The sequence below is a fragment of the Equus caballus genome, chromosome 1 (assembly GCF_041296265.1).
Source record: "Equus caballus isolate H_3958 breed thoroughbred chromosome 1, TB-T2T, whole genome shotgun sequence".
In the NCBI taxonomy this organism is placed as follows: domain Eukaryota; kingdom Metazoa; phylum Chordata; class Mammalia; order Perissodactyla; family Equidae; genus Equus; species Equus caballus.
This window is the reverse complement of record NC_091684.1, coordinates 182,107,003-182,120,201: the sequence shown is the minus strand read 5'-3', so window position 1 is coordinate 182,120,201 and position 13,199 is coordinate 182,107,003. Positions and strand designations below refer to the sequence as shown.

Genomic DNA, 13,199 nt, shown 5'->3' with positions numbered 1-13,199 from the left:
GAGGTATCTGTCATCTGCTTTTTACCCACTTCTCAATATTTGGTTAGGCCATGTCCTTTTTTTTTTTTTTTTTTAAATTTTTATTTTTCCCTTTTTCTCCCCAAAGCCCCCTGGTACATAGTTGTGTATTCTTCGTTGTGGGTTCTTCTAGTTGTGGCATGTGGGACGCTGCCTCAGCGTGGTCTGATGAGCAGTGCCATGTCCGCGCCCAGGATTCGAACTAACGAAACTCTGGGCCGCCTGCAGCGGAGCGCGCGAACTTAACCACTCGGCCACGGGGCCAGCCCCGGGCCATGTCCTTTTAAACGTTTGGTTTTAATGAATTCTCACCTTTTCCTTATCGTGCGTCTTTGTGAATTACCTCTCTTTAGCTCACGTTCAGATGCTCCTTTGGGTTTCTTGGTTTTTTTGTGTGGTTTGTGTTTGTTTAGTTAACTAGAATCTCTAAGTATGGATGGTTTTTAACACGAAAATGCCAAAGAAAGAAGTGAAAACGAATTCTCACAACATTCTAAGATTCTAATTGGAAGCATTTCCAATTTGTAGTCCTTTTTAAAAAATCCTGTAGAGGACGTCATGACTTTTGCTTAGTTTGCAGTGCCTCTGTCAATCAGAAAATCACCAGTTACTGCTTCTTAAGCGGAATAAAGTGATTTTCTATCATCTTTTTCCACTGCTCATTGTAGAATGTTTATGAGATCTGGAAATTGGAGTCACATACTAGTTCACTAGTATTCGATTCATGGTTCTTTAAAAAAAAAAAAAAACAGTCAGTATAGGAGAAAACTCAATCAGAATTCTTGAAGCTGTATAATAAAATTGACATATTTTACCTTTGTTCTATAGTTTGAGACTCCTAAGTGCTACTTTTCTCTTTAAGATCTTAAACTATTAGGTTCTGAATCTTTACCATTCCTCCTAGACCTTTACTTCTGTTTTGAAACTTGTATTTAGAAGTGTTATGTAACTAGTTGTTGATAATTTCTCAGGTGTTATGATTCTTTTTTCTAAGGACAATAGAGAAGAACTTGTTTTAATGACAGTGGGCATTTATTACTTATGTGCTCTTATTAATTAATTTGATTTAGCTGGTCTTTTGGCTAGTGTATTTCTATTATAGAAAAGAACACATCCTAACTTAATGGGTTAAATGTTCTAGCTGAGTTCATTTGTTATAATTCCATGTTCACTGAAATTTTTAAAAATAAAAAAATTTTTAATCATTATGTAGTCTACCAAGTAGGTTACTTTCTCTTAATGAACAAATACAACTGAGTCATCTAGCAAGAGTGTTCTCCCCCATGTGAAAGTTATTTTATTGTAAATGTGTGCTTAATGGCAAATGTCCTCATACGGAGTCCAATCTCTTTAAACATTATTCTTTAATGTGGTGTGGATAAAGAAGGCTGACATGCTGGAAAGAGCCAGAAAAAGAAAAAGATGGAGAATCGCCTCTCTCAGGAAATAAGGCAATTAAAAATTAAAAATTGCTCCCACAGTAGAAAAATGACAGCAGAAAGTAATGAGGTCATTGAACATATGGTGGCTTAACTTAAACAATTTGCATTACTCTGGTATTACTGTTTCAAGAATTGAAACAATTTGGATTGGGGTGGGTAGGTTGGAAAAGATTATAAATTTTTAAGTATTTCATGAAAAGAATGCTTTTGAGGTAATATTACTGCTTTTTTTAAACAACCTGTATCTCGTTTTGGGAAAAATATTTATCTACTTGTCAATATAATATTACTTTTTAGTTCTTTGTGACTCATATGTTAGGAGTTAGGTGCAATTTTTACATACAAAATATCCTTTCAAGATTATGTAAAATGAATTAATATTAGAGACCTTAAGGATTATAAGCAAATAGCTAATTTATAGGGTTTTTAAAAAAATTTTTTTTTGGTGAGGAGGATTGTCTCTAAGCTAACATCTGTGCCAAATCTCCCTCTAGTTTGTATGTGGGACACGGCCACAGCATGGCTTGATGAGCAGCATGCAGGTCTACACCTGGGATCCAAACTTGCGAACCCCAGGCCGCCTAAGCTGAGGGCATGAACTTACCCACTATGCCACTGGGCCGGCCCCTGTTATCTTTATTTTTAAAGTGATTTTGTTATCTAGCAGAGAAAGTTTGTTGACTACTTTTTTGAATTTTAAATCTTGCTGTCATGAATCAAAGTGCAGAAGTTTGTTTTGTTTTCCTGTCTTCAGTTACCTATGTATAGTTAAGAAAAGAATGAAAATAAATGACTCTTTTATATTTTTAGGCCCGCATAGCATTTTTGCAAGGAGAAAGAAAAGGTCAAGAAAACTTGAAGAAGGATTTAGTAAGAAGAATAAAGATGTTAGAGTATGCATTAAAACAAGAAAGGTATGTGTGCCTCATTTTCATATATGAATAAAATAATACACCTTTTATATCGTACATATACTCTTCTATGTATGTCTCTACACACAGTAGATACATATACTCTTCTATGTATGTCTCTACACACAGTAGATACATATACTCTTCTATGTATGTCTCTACACACAGTAGATATTCTCTTAGACCATTGTAGAATGCGTTTCAAAGCTCCTTGAAAGATGATAAAACCTTGCCCAAAATACAAGATGATATTTTCATTTGATTCCTATATGAGAAAAGACAAAAAGATCAAAATCTTTAAGGTGAAATAGTATCTTTTATTATAGATACTATTTAATATCTATTATGTATAACTATATATATATATAAGTATATAACTTAAAGATCAAATCTTTAAGGTGAAATAGTATCTTTTATTATAGATACTATTTAATATCTATTATGTATAACTATATATATATATAAGTATATAACTTAGATCTGGAATTTTTTTAAAGTTCAGGAAAAAAATTATCTGTTTTTTACTTGGGTGTATATGTTAGTTGGGTTATATGTTAGCTGGATAATTTACCTTTTTTTCTCTTTTACTGTAGTACACTTTTCCCTTCAACTTCTTTTGCAAGTAAAGTTTAAAGAAACAGGCATATGTTGTATTTTATGGGTTATTGGAGAAGTATATGCTAGTAGTTACTTAACTGTGTAGAAAAGGAAAATAATTTTTTTCTTTCAACAATTTTATTAAATTTTCAGGGCAAAATATCACAAATTAAAATATGGCACAGAACTGAACCAAGGTGATTTGAAAATGCCAACCTTTGAATCAGGTAAACTCTTCTGTTAACCATTTTTTTCCCCCCAATTCAAGAAAAATTGCCTTAAGCTCATTTTTATGTAACAGACATGTTCTCTTTTCTCCCATTTCGCTTTGATAGTGTTGGTTAGTCAGGTGGTTGATTAGTGTAATACTTTCTAGAATTTGGGGGAGAATAGTAAATGAATGAAAGTAAATCATTTCATCTACATCTCAATTCTGAGGTTATTTGTTGTATTTTCCTTGTATTGAAACCTTTTGTAAAACTGTGGGTCCATTTTTGGTCGTAATTAGAGGTGGAACGTTAAGCCTTGTAGGCAATCCTTGTCTCATCCTATATAAGCTTAATTTTTCATTATTAAAAAGTTCTTTTTGTCTGGAGAAGCTGTGATTAACTTAGTTTAGGTCTCAAGACATTGGAGATTTGATTGAATTTGGAAACTGTAGAGACAGCCAAATAAGAATAAGAGAAGGAAAAAATTTTCTCCAGTTGCCCTTGCTCTTTACTAAACAGTGAGTGTGAAAGTGGTATCTGATGGGTAATTATGCAAGGAAGGATAGGGCTAGCTATAGGAAAGGATTGTGATTACACTTGGAGTAGTCTAAAAGTCTAGTAAGTAAGGAACATTTGATTTATATTATACAATATTTGAGAATATTACTAGCAGTTTCTTATTTCTCAGGTATATTTAGAACACGTTTATATACACATTATGATGGTGCTAATTGAATTCTGTGTTCTTGGATGCTGGTTACTAAGACAAGAAAAAAATGTGTCTTTATTTGGATATTCAGTTTTTCTTCTCCTCCTATAGTTGTTTCTATACCTAATAAAGTCAGAGCATATACAGTAGGGAAAATAAAACTTATGTATGTATTTTTTTTAGTTAGTGTTAACAGTACATTTTAAAAAGTTAATTGGTTTAATATTAAGTACTTAGAACTTAGCAGAAATAGTCCATACACACAGCTTGCAGTTGTTTTATTTTTTGGTCTTCTCCACTTACCAGTTTTAGCAGCATAACCATTTTTTTCTACCTTCCAATTGTGGTTATATATATAAAATTAAGAGACCAAGATAGAAGTGGCATGGGTTTCCTTATCTGGCTTTTCAGTGGCTATGAAGCTTCACTCTGATGCTAGGGAACAATATCGTGGTCTTCTCCTTGGAAGACCAACAATAAATGATAAAAAAAAGTGGAAGGTGTGTACATGTTTCCCACAGTAGTCCCATTGCAGTTAGAGAGAGTACAGTGGCTTCACCATAAGAGAAAACCCGATGGATTCAGAGCTTTTCTCTGACTCATTTTCTTTCTCATGTGGCTAGACTATTCAGAAAATAAGCAGTCACTTTCTAGAACTTGAGGGCTGTTGCGCTAACTTGGTCTACGTAAATGTGAGGAAGGAGGCTAGTGCAGCCACCTTGTCCCTGGAGCCAGAGTCGGGAGTGGCTAGCTGGTCTCAATGCAATAGTTTGTATAAAGCAAACTTAGCAGATTTGTTCACAGATCAGTCTCTCCTATCTACAACTGAAGTAAGGTAAAACAAGTCTGTTTTTATCTGTATAAACTCAAATTGAGGAATAAAATAACATCCAAGTATTTTATTTATAGGAGATAACAATAATAACAAAGTAAATTGTTTTCACGGAGTTAGAAAAACTATTCAGGATGTTTAGTGGAAAACAAACAAAGGGATGGGCAAAAACAGACCATCCAAACAAAATGGGATAAAATTATTCATCAGAGTATAGATAGAGGTAAACATTAAATGAATCAGTCTTGCCTTTTATATATCCCAAACAAATCAAAATGTAAAAAAGAGAAAATGTGTAAAATAGTTGATTTGAAAGAAGTACGAGATACGCATGTGTTTTACACCCTGTCTCAGTAATACCAATATATATATATATATCCTAGACCTAACCCTATAAAAGGGATTGTATCCAAGTATGTAAAGAGCTCCTTTTTCCCTACATTTACGAAAAACACTGTAACAGTGGGAAAATGGGCAAAGACTAGAAAAGGCACCTCATAAAAAAGGATATCCAGTGGCCAATAAACGTATGAAATAATGTTCAATTTTGTTAGTTATTGAGGAAATACAGCTTAAACCTGCCAGTGCAAATAGACACATATCAGAATGTCTAAAATCCCAAAGGGAAAAAGTCAAATGTTGATGAGGATATGGAACAATCAGAACTTGTAGACCTACTGGTGGTGGGATTGTAAATTGGTAGAACTACTCTGACAGTTATTTGTCAGTATTATTAAAGGGAACAGAGGATGCATACCCTATGGCCCAATAATCCACTTCTTAAAATCCACACTTCTGTTCTTCCTAAGCCTAGTGTAAGAATGTTCATAATATCATTATTTTTTAATAGTAAAAAACTAGAAGGAACTCAAACATCTTTCAACATTAGAATGGCTATTTTGTGGTATTTTAGCATAATGGAATGCTATTTAGCAACAAAAGTGAACAAACTGTATAACTGAACCTGACAACATGGATGGGTCACATAAAATTGAAAATTAATATGAGCGATTTTATATATATCCAATTCAAAAATTAGTGTAGTTTTTAGCAGTCAGGATAATGTTGATACTCTTCTTAGGAGTATCTAGTGACTAGAAAAGGACACAAGGAAAGCTTTTGGGGTGCTGATGGTGTTTTGTTTCTTCATTTAGGTACTGGTTACATGGGTGTCTTCAAAAATTCATTGAGTGTACGCTTCTGATGTACTTGAAGGGTATCCTTAGCATTATTTATAAGGGTGAAAAATGGAAGCTAATTTCAACATTAGGGAACTGATTAAATTAAATGGGTATATAAATATACACACACACACTTTATATGGAATATTACGTAATCATTTTATATGATGTTAATCTATATTTGTTGGCATAGAGAATGTTCAAGATACATTGTGACAGAAGCTACTTACAATGCGCTACTCACATTGGCCCTTTTTTTTTTAAGGAGCGAGAAGCTTATGTATGTATTTTCAGGTGGAAAATATGGAATGATAAAATCTCAAGTATGAACACTCTTGGTGATAGGATTTTGGGCCATTGTATTTCTTCTTTTTTTTTTAATGTGTTTTTTCCCCATGATTTTGTGTTATATGTGATTAAAAAAGAAACAAAATGGTATAAATAGAAAAATAGGGGAACTATTAGAATGAAATAATTATTTCTAGAAATTGTAGAAATTCCTATGTTCAGGGGAAGAATAGAAGATACTAATAATGGGCTTGTTAGGGATAGAGAAGTAATGCCTGCAGAGAATATTTGAATTGCTACCAATAAATATTTGTTCACATGACTCTGAGGAGTACAGGAGTCTAACAACTGTGAGCCATTTTAAGAGTTCTCAATATTCACTGTGAGAGCTGATCTTCTATGGCTTATAAATTCCCATTTAAATTTATGGGAAGATATTTCTGTGATATCATTAGTGTCAATAAATAGTTTTAAATTTCACGCTAGGGATACTTGAGAGCTTAACTGGCCTGAAATTATACTATTTATTAAACTCTTTTTTAATTCGTCCACTTTATTACCTGAAAATAAAATACGATTTTTTACCTATAGTAAAAACTATTTTCTGGTTTAACTTTTAGTTCTAAAAATGAAATTGACTATATAAAATCTTGTGATATAGACTTAGAGTCTACTGATACAGACTCAAAATTAGGAATAATATAAATATAGTATAAAACTTCAATAGTTTTATATGTACCTAATTTCTTAACAGTATTGATTTTGAATAGCTTATGTAAATATTAAATATAGCTTTTTAATTTCAAAAGCATTCAACTCAGCAGAATTTTGGTAGTTAAAAAAATTAATTTTAGTAACATTTTATTTAAAAGTCTGGGCTTTTGATTTTTGAATTCCTGGTAGTAATAAGTTAATGTACACTTAGGTTTTTGCCAATTTTGAGACAAGGAGGGTAGTACCTAAGTGTTTCGGTTATTGGGATAAACACATTTAAAATGAATGACCTGCTGTTAATACTCAATAAATGTTAATATTTTTCTGTCCTTTATAAAATATTTAGGGCATATTTTTGTGGAAAATTTTCCCTAAGAGAACTTTAACAATATTTTCAGGAGTTGAAATAATGTGTATGAAACTTACCTTGTTTTTTTGTTGTCGTTGCTAATTTTTAGAAGAAACCAAAGACACGGAGGCTCCCACAGCACCTCAGAATAGCCAGTTAACGTGGAAGCAAGGCAGACAGCTCTTACGACAGTGAGTAATGGTTCATTTTCAGCTTTCTTGAAGGATCTAGATATGAAAGTGGTTGTATTCAGTCACTTTGCAAATGAAAAATTATTTAATGATAATGGAACAATATATATAGTTTCCACATTGCTTCTTTTTTGCTTTGTTAGACTCTTGGATCTTTTCAAAGTTTGTTTTTTCTGAATGTTTCTCTGAACATTCCTCAGGATGATGTTGTTTTCTTATTTGTGGGGTTGAATGTCTTAAAGACTGGATGACTTGAAGACCAGAACAAAAAATGTGGAGTTCATGCTTGTAGACACTCCATTCCCATCACTGCAAAATTCACATATTTGGTTTTAAGTGGGAGTGTGACTGGTTTAGAGAAGGAATTTAGCTGATTATCTGAAACTTTCAGAAGTGGCTTGCCAAATCCTACTGTTACTTGACTTTTTGAGGAACCTTTTTGATGTTCGAGCTCTTTGCTATATTAGAAGTGTTTGTGTGGCTTTTATCTATTTGTTCTTCTCTTATATTTTGAAAATTTTTGGTACTTGCGTACTACTATTTTGGGCAGTTTACATTATGCAACCTTCTCAACTCACATCTATGCCTTCACTACAGTAAGCTAGTCAAGTGTGATCAGACCCTTGACCTTGTTATTACCTAGAACTACCCTACCTTTGCAATATTCCATGGTCTGACAGTTGTCTTATATTCTACTTCTTCCACTTCAATTCCCACGTTATTTGTTCTCTGACCATACCTTGATCTTTTAGATCCTTGACTACTACATTTTCCTCCTTAGCTCCTCTACCTATGGTTGGTTTTATTTTGTTTTTTGTTGTTGTTGTTGGGTTTTTTGTTGTTTTTTTACTTCCCTAGATCCAGCTTAGACCCCATGTATCACCCTTTTGCTAATGCTCTTAGCTTTCTTGCTGCCCACTTCTTATTCCTCTCCCACTAGTCATTTTACCATATATACCTGCAATATCCCAGCCCTAGTTTAATCTTGATTATCTGTTGCTTCTGCTTCTAATTAATTCTTAGAGAAAAAAAATCATGTGTATACCATTACGTATGTATGGTTTTCTGTCTGAACATTGCAGAGAGCCTTTCTCCATAACCTTGGTCACCTCCTGCTCCCATTGTCCTCAGTGGATATTCTAAACCCACCGAAACTCAGTCCCTTCTCCTTTACTCTCATTAGAACACCTCAGGTTCTACTTCACTGAAATTATGAAGGCTGTCAGGTGAGAACTCTCTTTTTACTTTCTTTTCTGTAAATGTGTTTAAACCGCAGATTCATCACCTCAGTTTCTAATGTTCCATTCAAGGACGTATTTATCCATCTGAACTCTTAGTGACTAAAACTCAAACCAGTTTGAGTAAGAACAGATTTGTTTGGAAGAATGCTGGAGTAGCTAGTAGAATTGAGGGAAGTACTGAATAACCAAGTGTCAGGAAGACAAGAGCTGGAGTAGCGCTGAGAACTTCTCAGAGACTGGAAACACTTAGGATATGTTCTTATTCTCTCGTTCTCTGCTCCTCTGTGTATCCATTTTATTCTTTTCTGCTGAAAACCACTTTTCTCCAGATGGCAGGGGACCGCTTATTTTAGTCAGAATAATTTCTGAAGATTAGAATTGTCTTGACTTGATCAAGTAACTGCCCATGAGTTAGTTATTTTTACCTGGGTTGTGTAAGATCTTGGCTGCTCGTTCAGACCATGTGGTTAGAGTGTGGTGGGAATTGTTCCCCTCAAACGAGGATTGCATTTTTTAGTACGACAGCTATGGAGAAGTCAGGTGCACGGTATTTCTCTCCTAAATGCCTAATCCCATTACCTGGATTTATATTCTGTCTCTTCCGACCTTTCTCGAAGAGTAGTTTATCTCCGTAGTCTCCTTTATTCAAACTATCGAGTCTATTTTCCATTTTGATGTTCCACTGAAGCTACTATCAAAAAACATATTTAACAGACCTTTCTTTTCATATTTGGTCTTTTGGAAACATTTGAAATTGACTATCCATTCCTTTTTGAAACTCCTTTTTTTCCTTACTTCCATGATACCACTCTGTGCTATCATTTTTGCCCCTAATTTCTCAAGTACTTTTTAAAAATTTCCCTTTGAGTATCTTTTGTTCTTCTAGCCATTTAGGTGTTTGTGTCCCCAGCCTTTCTGTTCTTACTTAGGTTCTCTTTCTCTGGATAACTTCATTTAAAGATTTTTTTTATTTTTTCCTTTTTCTCCCCAAAGCCCCCCGGTACATAGTTGTGTATTCTTCGTTGTGGGTTCTTCTAGTTGTGGCACGTGGGACGCTGCCTCAGCGTGGTCTGATGAGCAGTGCCATGTCCGTGCCCAGGATTCGAACTGACAAAACACTGGGCCGCCTGCAGCGGAGCGCGCGAACCCAACCACTCAGCCACGGGGCCAGCCCCTGGATAACTTCATTTAAATCCATGGCCTCAAATACCACCAAACAGTAATGACTCCAAAATCTATATACCCAGTCCACTCTCTCCTGAGCCTTTCTTAGCATTGTGCTGAATAAACATTGTCTTCACTAGACTCTACATGATTATCTGATAGGTGTCCTATAAACTAATTTCTAAACCTTTATTCTTCGTTTCATTGAATAGAACCACCATTCTGCCATCCAAGCTAGAAACATGAAAAATTCCCAAAATTCTTACATCTTCTTTCATTCTACTGCCATGTTTGTTTGTGCACCAAGTCACTAAGATTATGTCTTGCTTATTTTCTCCACATTTATTTACCACCTCTTCAGTTTTACTTCTTGCTGTGTTAGTGTCCTAACAGTCTCCCGCTCTTTAGCTTTCATCTAAAAATCTTTTCTTCGTTTGCCAGCGATATATAGGCTCCGTTTTTGCATCTTTCCTTAGCCTATTAAATACATTAGGAAGAAATTCTTTAATTTGTCACTCAAAGCCTTACATGACCCATTATCTCTATTTATGTCATAATCCAGTCCCTTTCTTCTTCTCCAGTCTCCTCCTGGATCCTAGATTAAGTACCCTGGTTTAGATAAACAGGAAATTTGAAGACCACGGGACTGTAGGAATGCCGTGAGATCTTAGATCCTAGGAGGAGAACTAACCTGTCCATCAACCTCTCCCTAAGAACGCGGTTTAAACTTAGCATGTCACCATTCTGGTGTTTAGTTCTACTCATTCTTTATCCACTTTCTGGACTTGTTTTTGTTTTTGTTTTAAAATAATATATGTCATCAACTCTTAAAAGCTTTTTAAGGCTCTAGGGCTTTTATGTTTCAACATAACTGGCCCTTAATTAGTGTTAGCCATACTGTGTGTATGCTTTCTTAATTAAATTTTGGTTTGTAATTGGCCTTATTCTCTTAGAACTGGAACTAGTCTATAGAGAAGAAAGTTGTTTAGGCAAAGAAAGATTATATTTTATAGAATTATGGCTGTTTCTAAAATCCTTTGATATGATTTTGAGTAACAAGTTTGCAGATGTTAACAATATGTGGGATTTAATATTTTTAAATTTCTCTTATAGATATCTTCAAGAAGTAGGTTACACAGATACTATATTAGATGTACGGTCTCAGCGGGTAAGGTCATTGCTTGGACTATCCAATTCAGAACCAAACGGATCAGTAGAAGCAAAGAATTTGGAACAGATCCTGAATGGAGGTGAATCTCCTAAGCAAAAAGGACAAGAAATCAAAAGGTATGATTTATACTTGTAGGTTAACAATGTTTATATAAGAGTATTATGCATTTCTTCAGTTTTATTACTACTGTTAACAGTTTTTAAAGCAGGTAGAGTTTAGATTTAAAGACTTTTTCCCCCCTAAGTGGTACCATGGGCAAATAAATTTTCTATTTAGATACTTTTAAAATTTATCTAAAGTTTTGAGAATGGCTGTAATTCTAAAATAGGTGCAAATTTAAAATTTTAGGGTGATTTCATGTAGTTTTTAGAAGTACTTTAACATCCTGATTTTTAAATTTTTGCTAGAATATTTTCAATAAATTATACTACTCCTCTATAAGTAGAATAGCAGTGATTATTTAGACTCTTGTAGGAAAGAAACAGAGTTTTGTGTTATGTTTGGGCTCAGAAAGCTACCAGATATACTTTTTTTATTTAGTGTGTTTATTGAGATACAGTTCACATACCATAAATTTCACTCATTTAATGTATAATGGTTTTTAGGATGTTCACACAATCACTACAGTCTAAGTTTTGAAAATCGTCATCACCCTGAAAAGAATCCCTGTATTCATTGGCTGCCACTCCCCATTCTTCCCTAACTTCCTCCCACTCCCCCAACCCTAGGCAACCACTGATCTGTCTCTATAGAAATGATTATTTTATTAGTGACTTCTTTGACTTAGCATAATATTTTTAAGGTTTATCCATGTTGTAGCATGTGTCAGTAATTCATTCCTTTTTGCCAAATAATATTCTGTTCATGGGTATACCAAATTTTGTTTATCCATTCTTTTCAGTTTTTGGGTGTGTGGGTTGGTTCCACCTTTTAGAATAATGAATAATGCTCCTGTGAAGGTTGGTGTACAAGTGTGAGCATCCGTTTTCAATTCTCTTGAGTATATACTTAGGAGTGGAATTGCTGAGTCACATGGTAACTCTGTTCTCTTTTTTGAAGAACTTCCAAAGTAGCTGAACTATTTTACATTCCTACCAGAAGTTCATAAGGATTTTGATATCTCACCATCCTCGTCAACACTTCTTTTTGTCTACCAGAAATACTTTTGATTAATACAGACTTGATAAATGCAAGGAGTCAAGCGAGTGGAACTTTTTTCATTTTTTAACCACTAGATATTATTTTGAAGAACACGGATTGGAAGGACAAAGGAAAAGAGAATAGAAAAAAACCAAATGAGTTCATTTAAGAGCTTAAGAAATTAATAATGTATAAAATTTATAAACTCGCATTATTTTATACCTTAGATATATTTTATGACATTATGCAATTATTTAAAACATGATTTATAACTTTAAAGTTAACATAGGCCTTTGGTTTAAGTTTTTTATTTCTGAGAAATAAGATCTCTTTAATAAAAACAATTTGACATCTAATAGAGCCGTTACTTTCTTTACTCTGGATTTCAGGAAGCATAGAGTTTCTGTAGCATGAGAGAAAAAGCCAAAGTATTATCATGCATTTTTAACTAAACTTGTCAGCTTAATCAGGTTAAGTAGTTCATAGAATTTATAGATACTTTAGTGTAATAGAGTTTCCTGTACCATTCCTAAATCTGAATTAAAGATCCACAACAGACTGTATCTTCTTTTTCTAAAGCTTCTTGCCTTTGCGAGGTTAAGACTTTAATAGGTTTTTTTTCCATTGTGGTAAAAACCACGAGATCTACCCTCTTAACAAATAATTTTAAGTGTATAGTGCAGTATTGTTAACTATAAGCACAATGTTGTAGAGTACATCTCTGGAACTTTTTCATCTTGCATGACTGAAACTACTGTACTACTGAATAGCAATGTCCTGTTTGCTCCTTCCTGCAGCCCCTGGTAACCACCATTTGACATGCTGTTTCGGTGGGTGGCTACTTTAAATACCTCATATAAGTGGAATCATGCAGTATTTTTCCTTCTGCAACTGTCTTATTTCGCTTAGCATAACGTCCTGAAGGTTCATCAGTGTTGTAGCATATGATAAGGTTTCCTTGTTTATGGCTGAATAATATTCTATTGTAAGTGTATACCACATTTTCTTTATCTGTTCATCCATCCACAGGTATTTAGTTAAT

General features: G+C 34.0%; 1 protein-coding gene across 4 annotated transcripts in view; it reads left to right on the top strand.

The window, feature by feature from the left end:
* Nucleotides 1-13,199, top strand: part of STRN3 (striatin 3) — a 95,233-nt gene that overhangs the window by 42,158 nt on the left and 39,876 nt on the right. For all 4 annotated transcript variants that reach the window (XM_005603393.4, XM_005603394.4, XM_005603392.4 and 1 more), the window contains 4 exon segments: nucleotides 2,271-2,374; nucleotides 3,122-3,195; nucleotides 7,360-7,441; nucleotides 10,960-11,133. In XM_005603393.4, coding sequence (XP_005603450.2) covers nucleotides 2,271-2,374; nucleotides 3,122-3,195; nucleotides 7,360-7,441; nucleotides 10,960-11,133 — 434 coding nt within the window.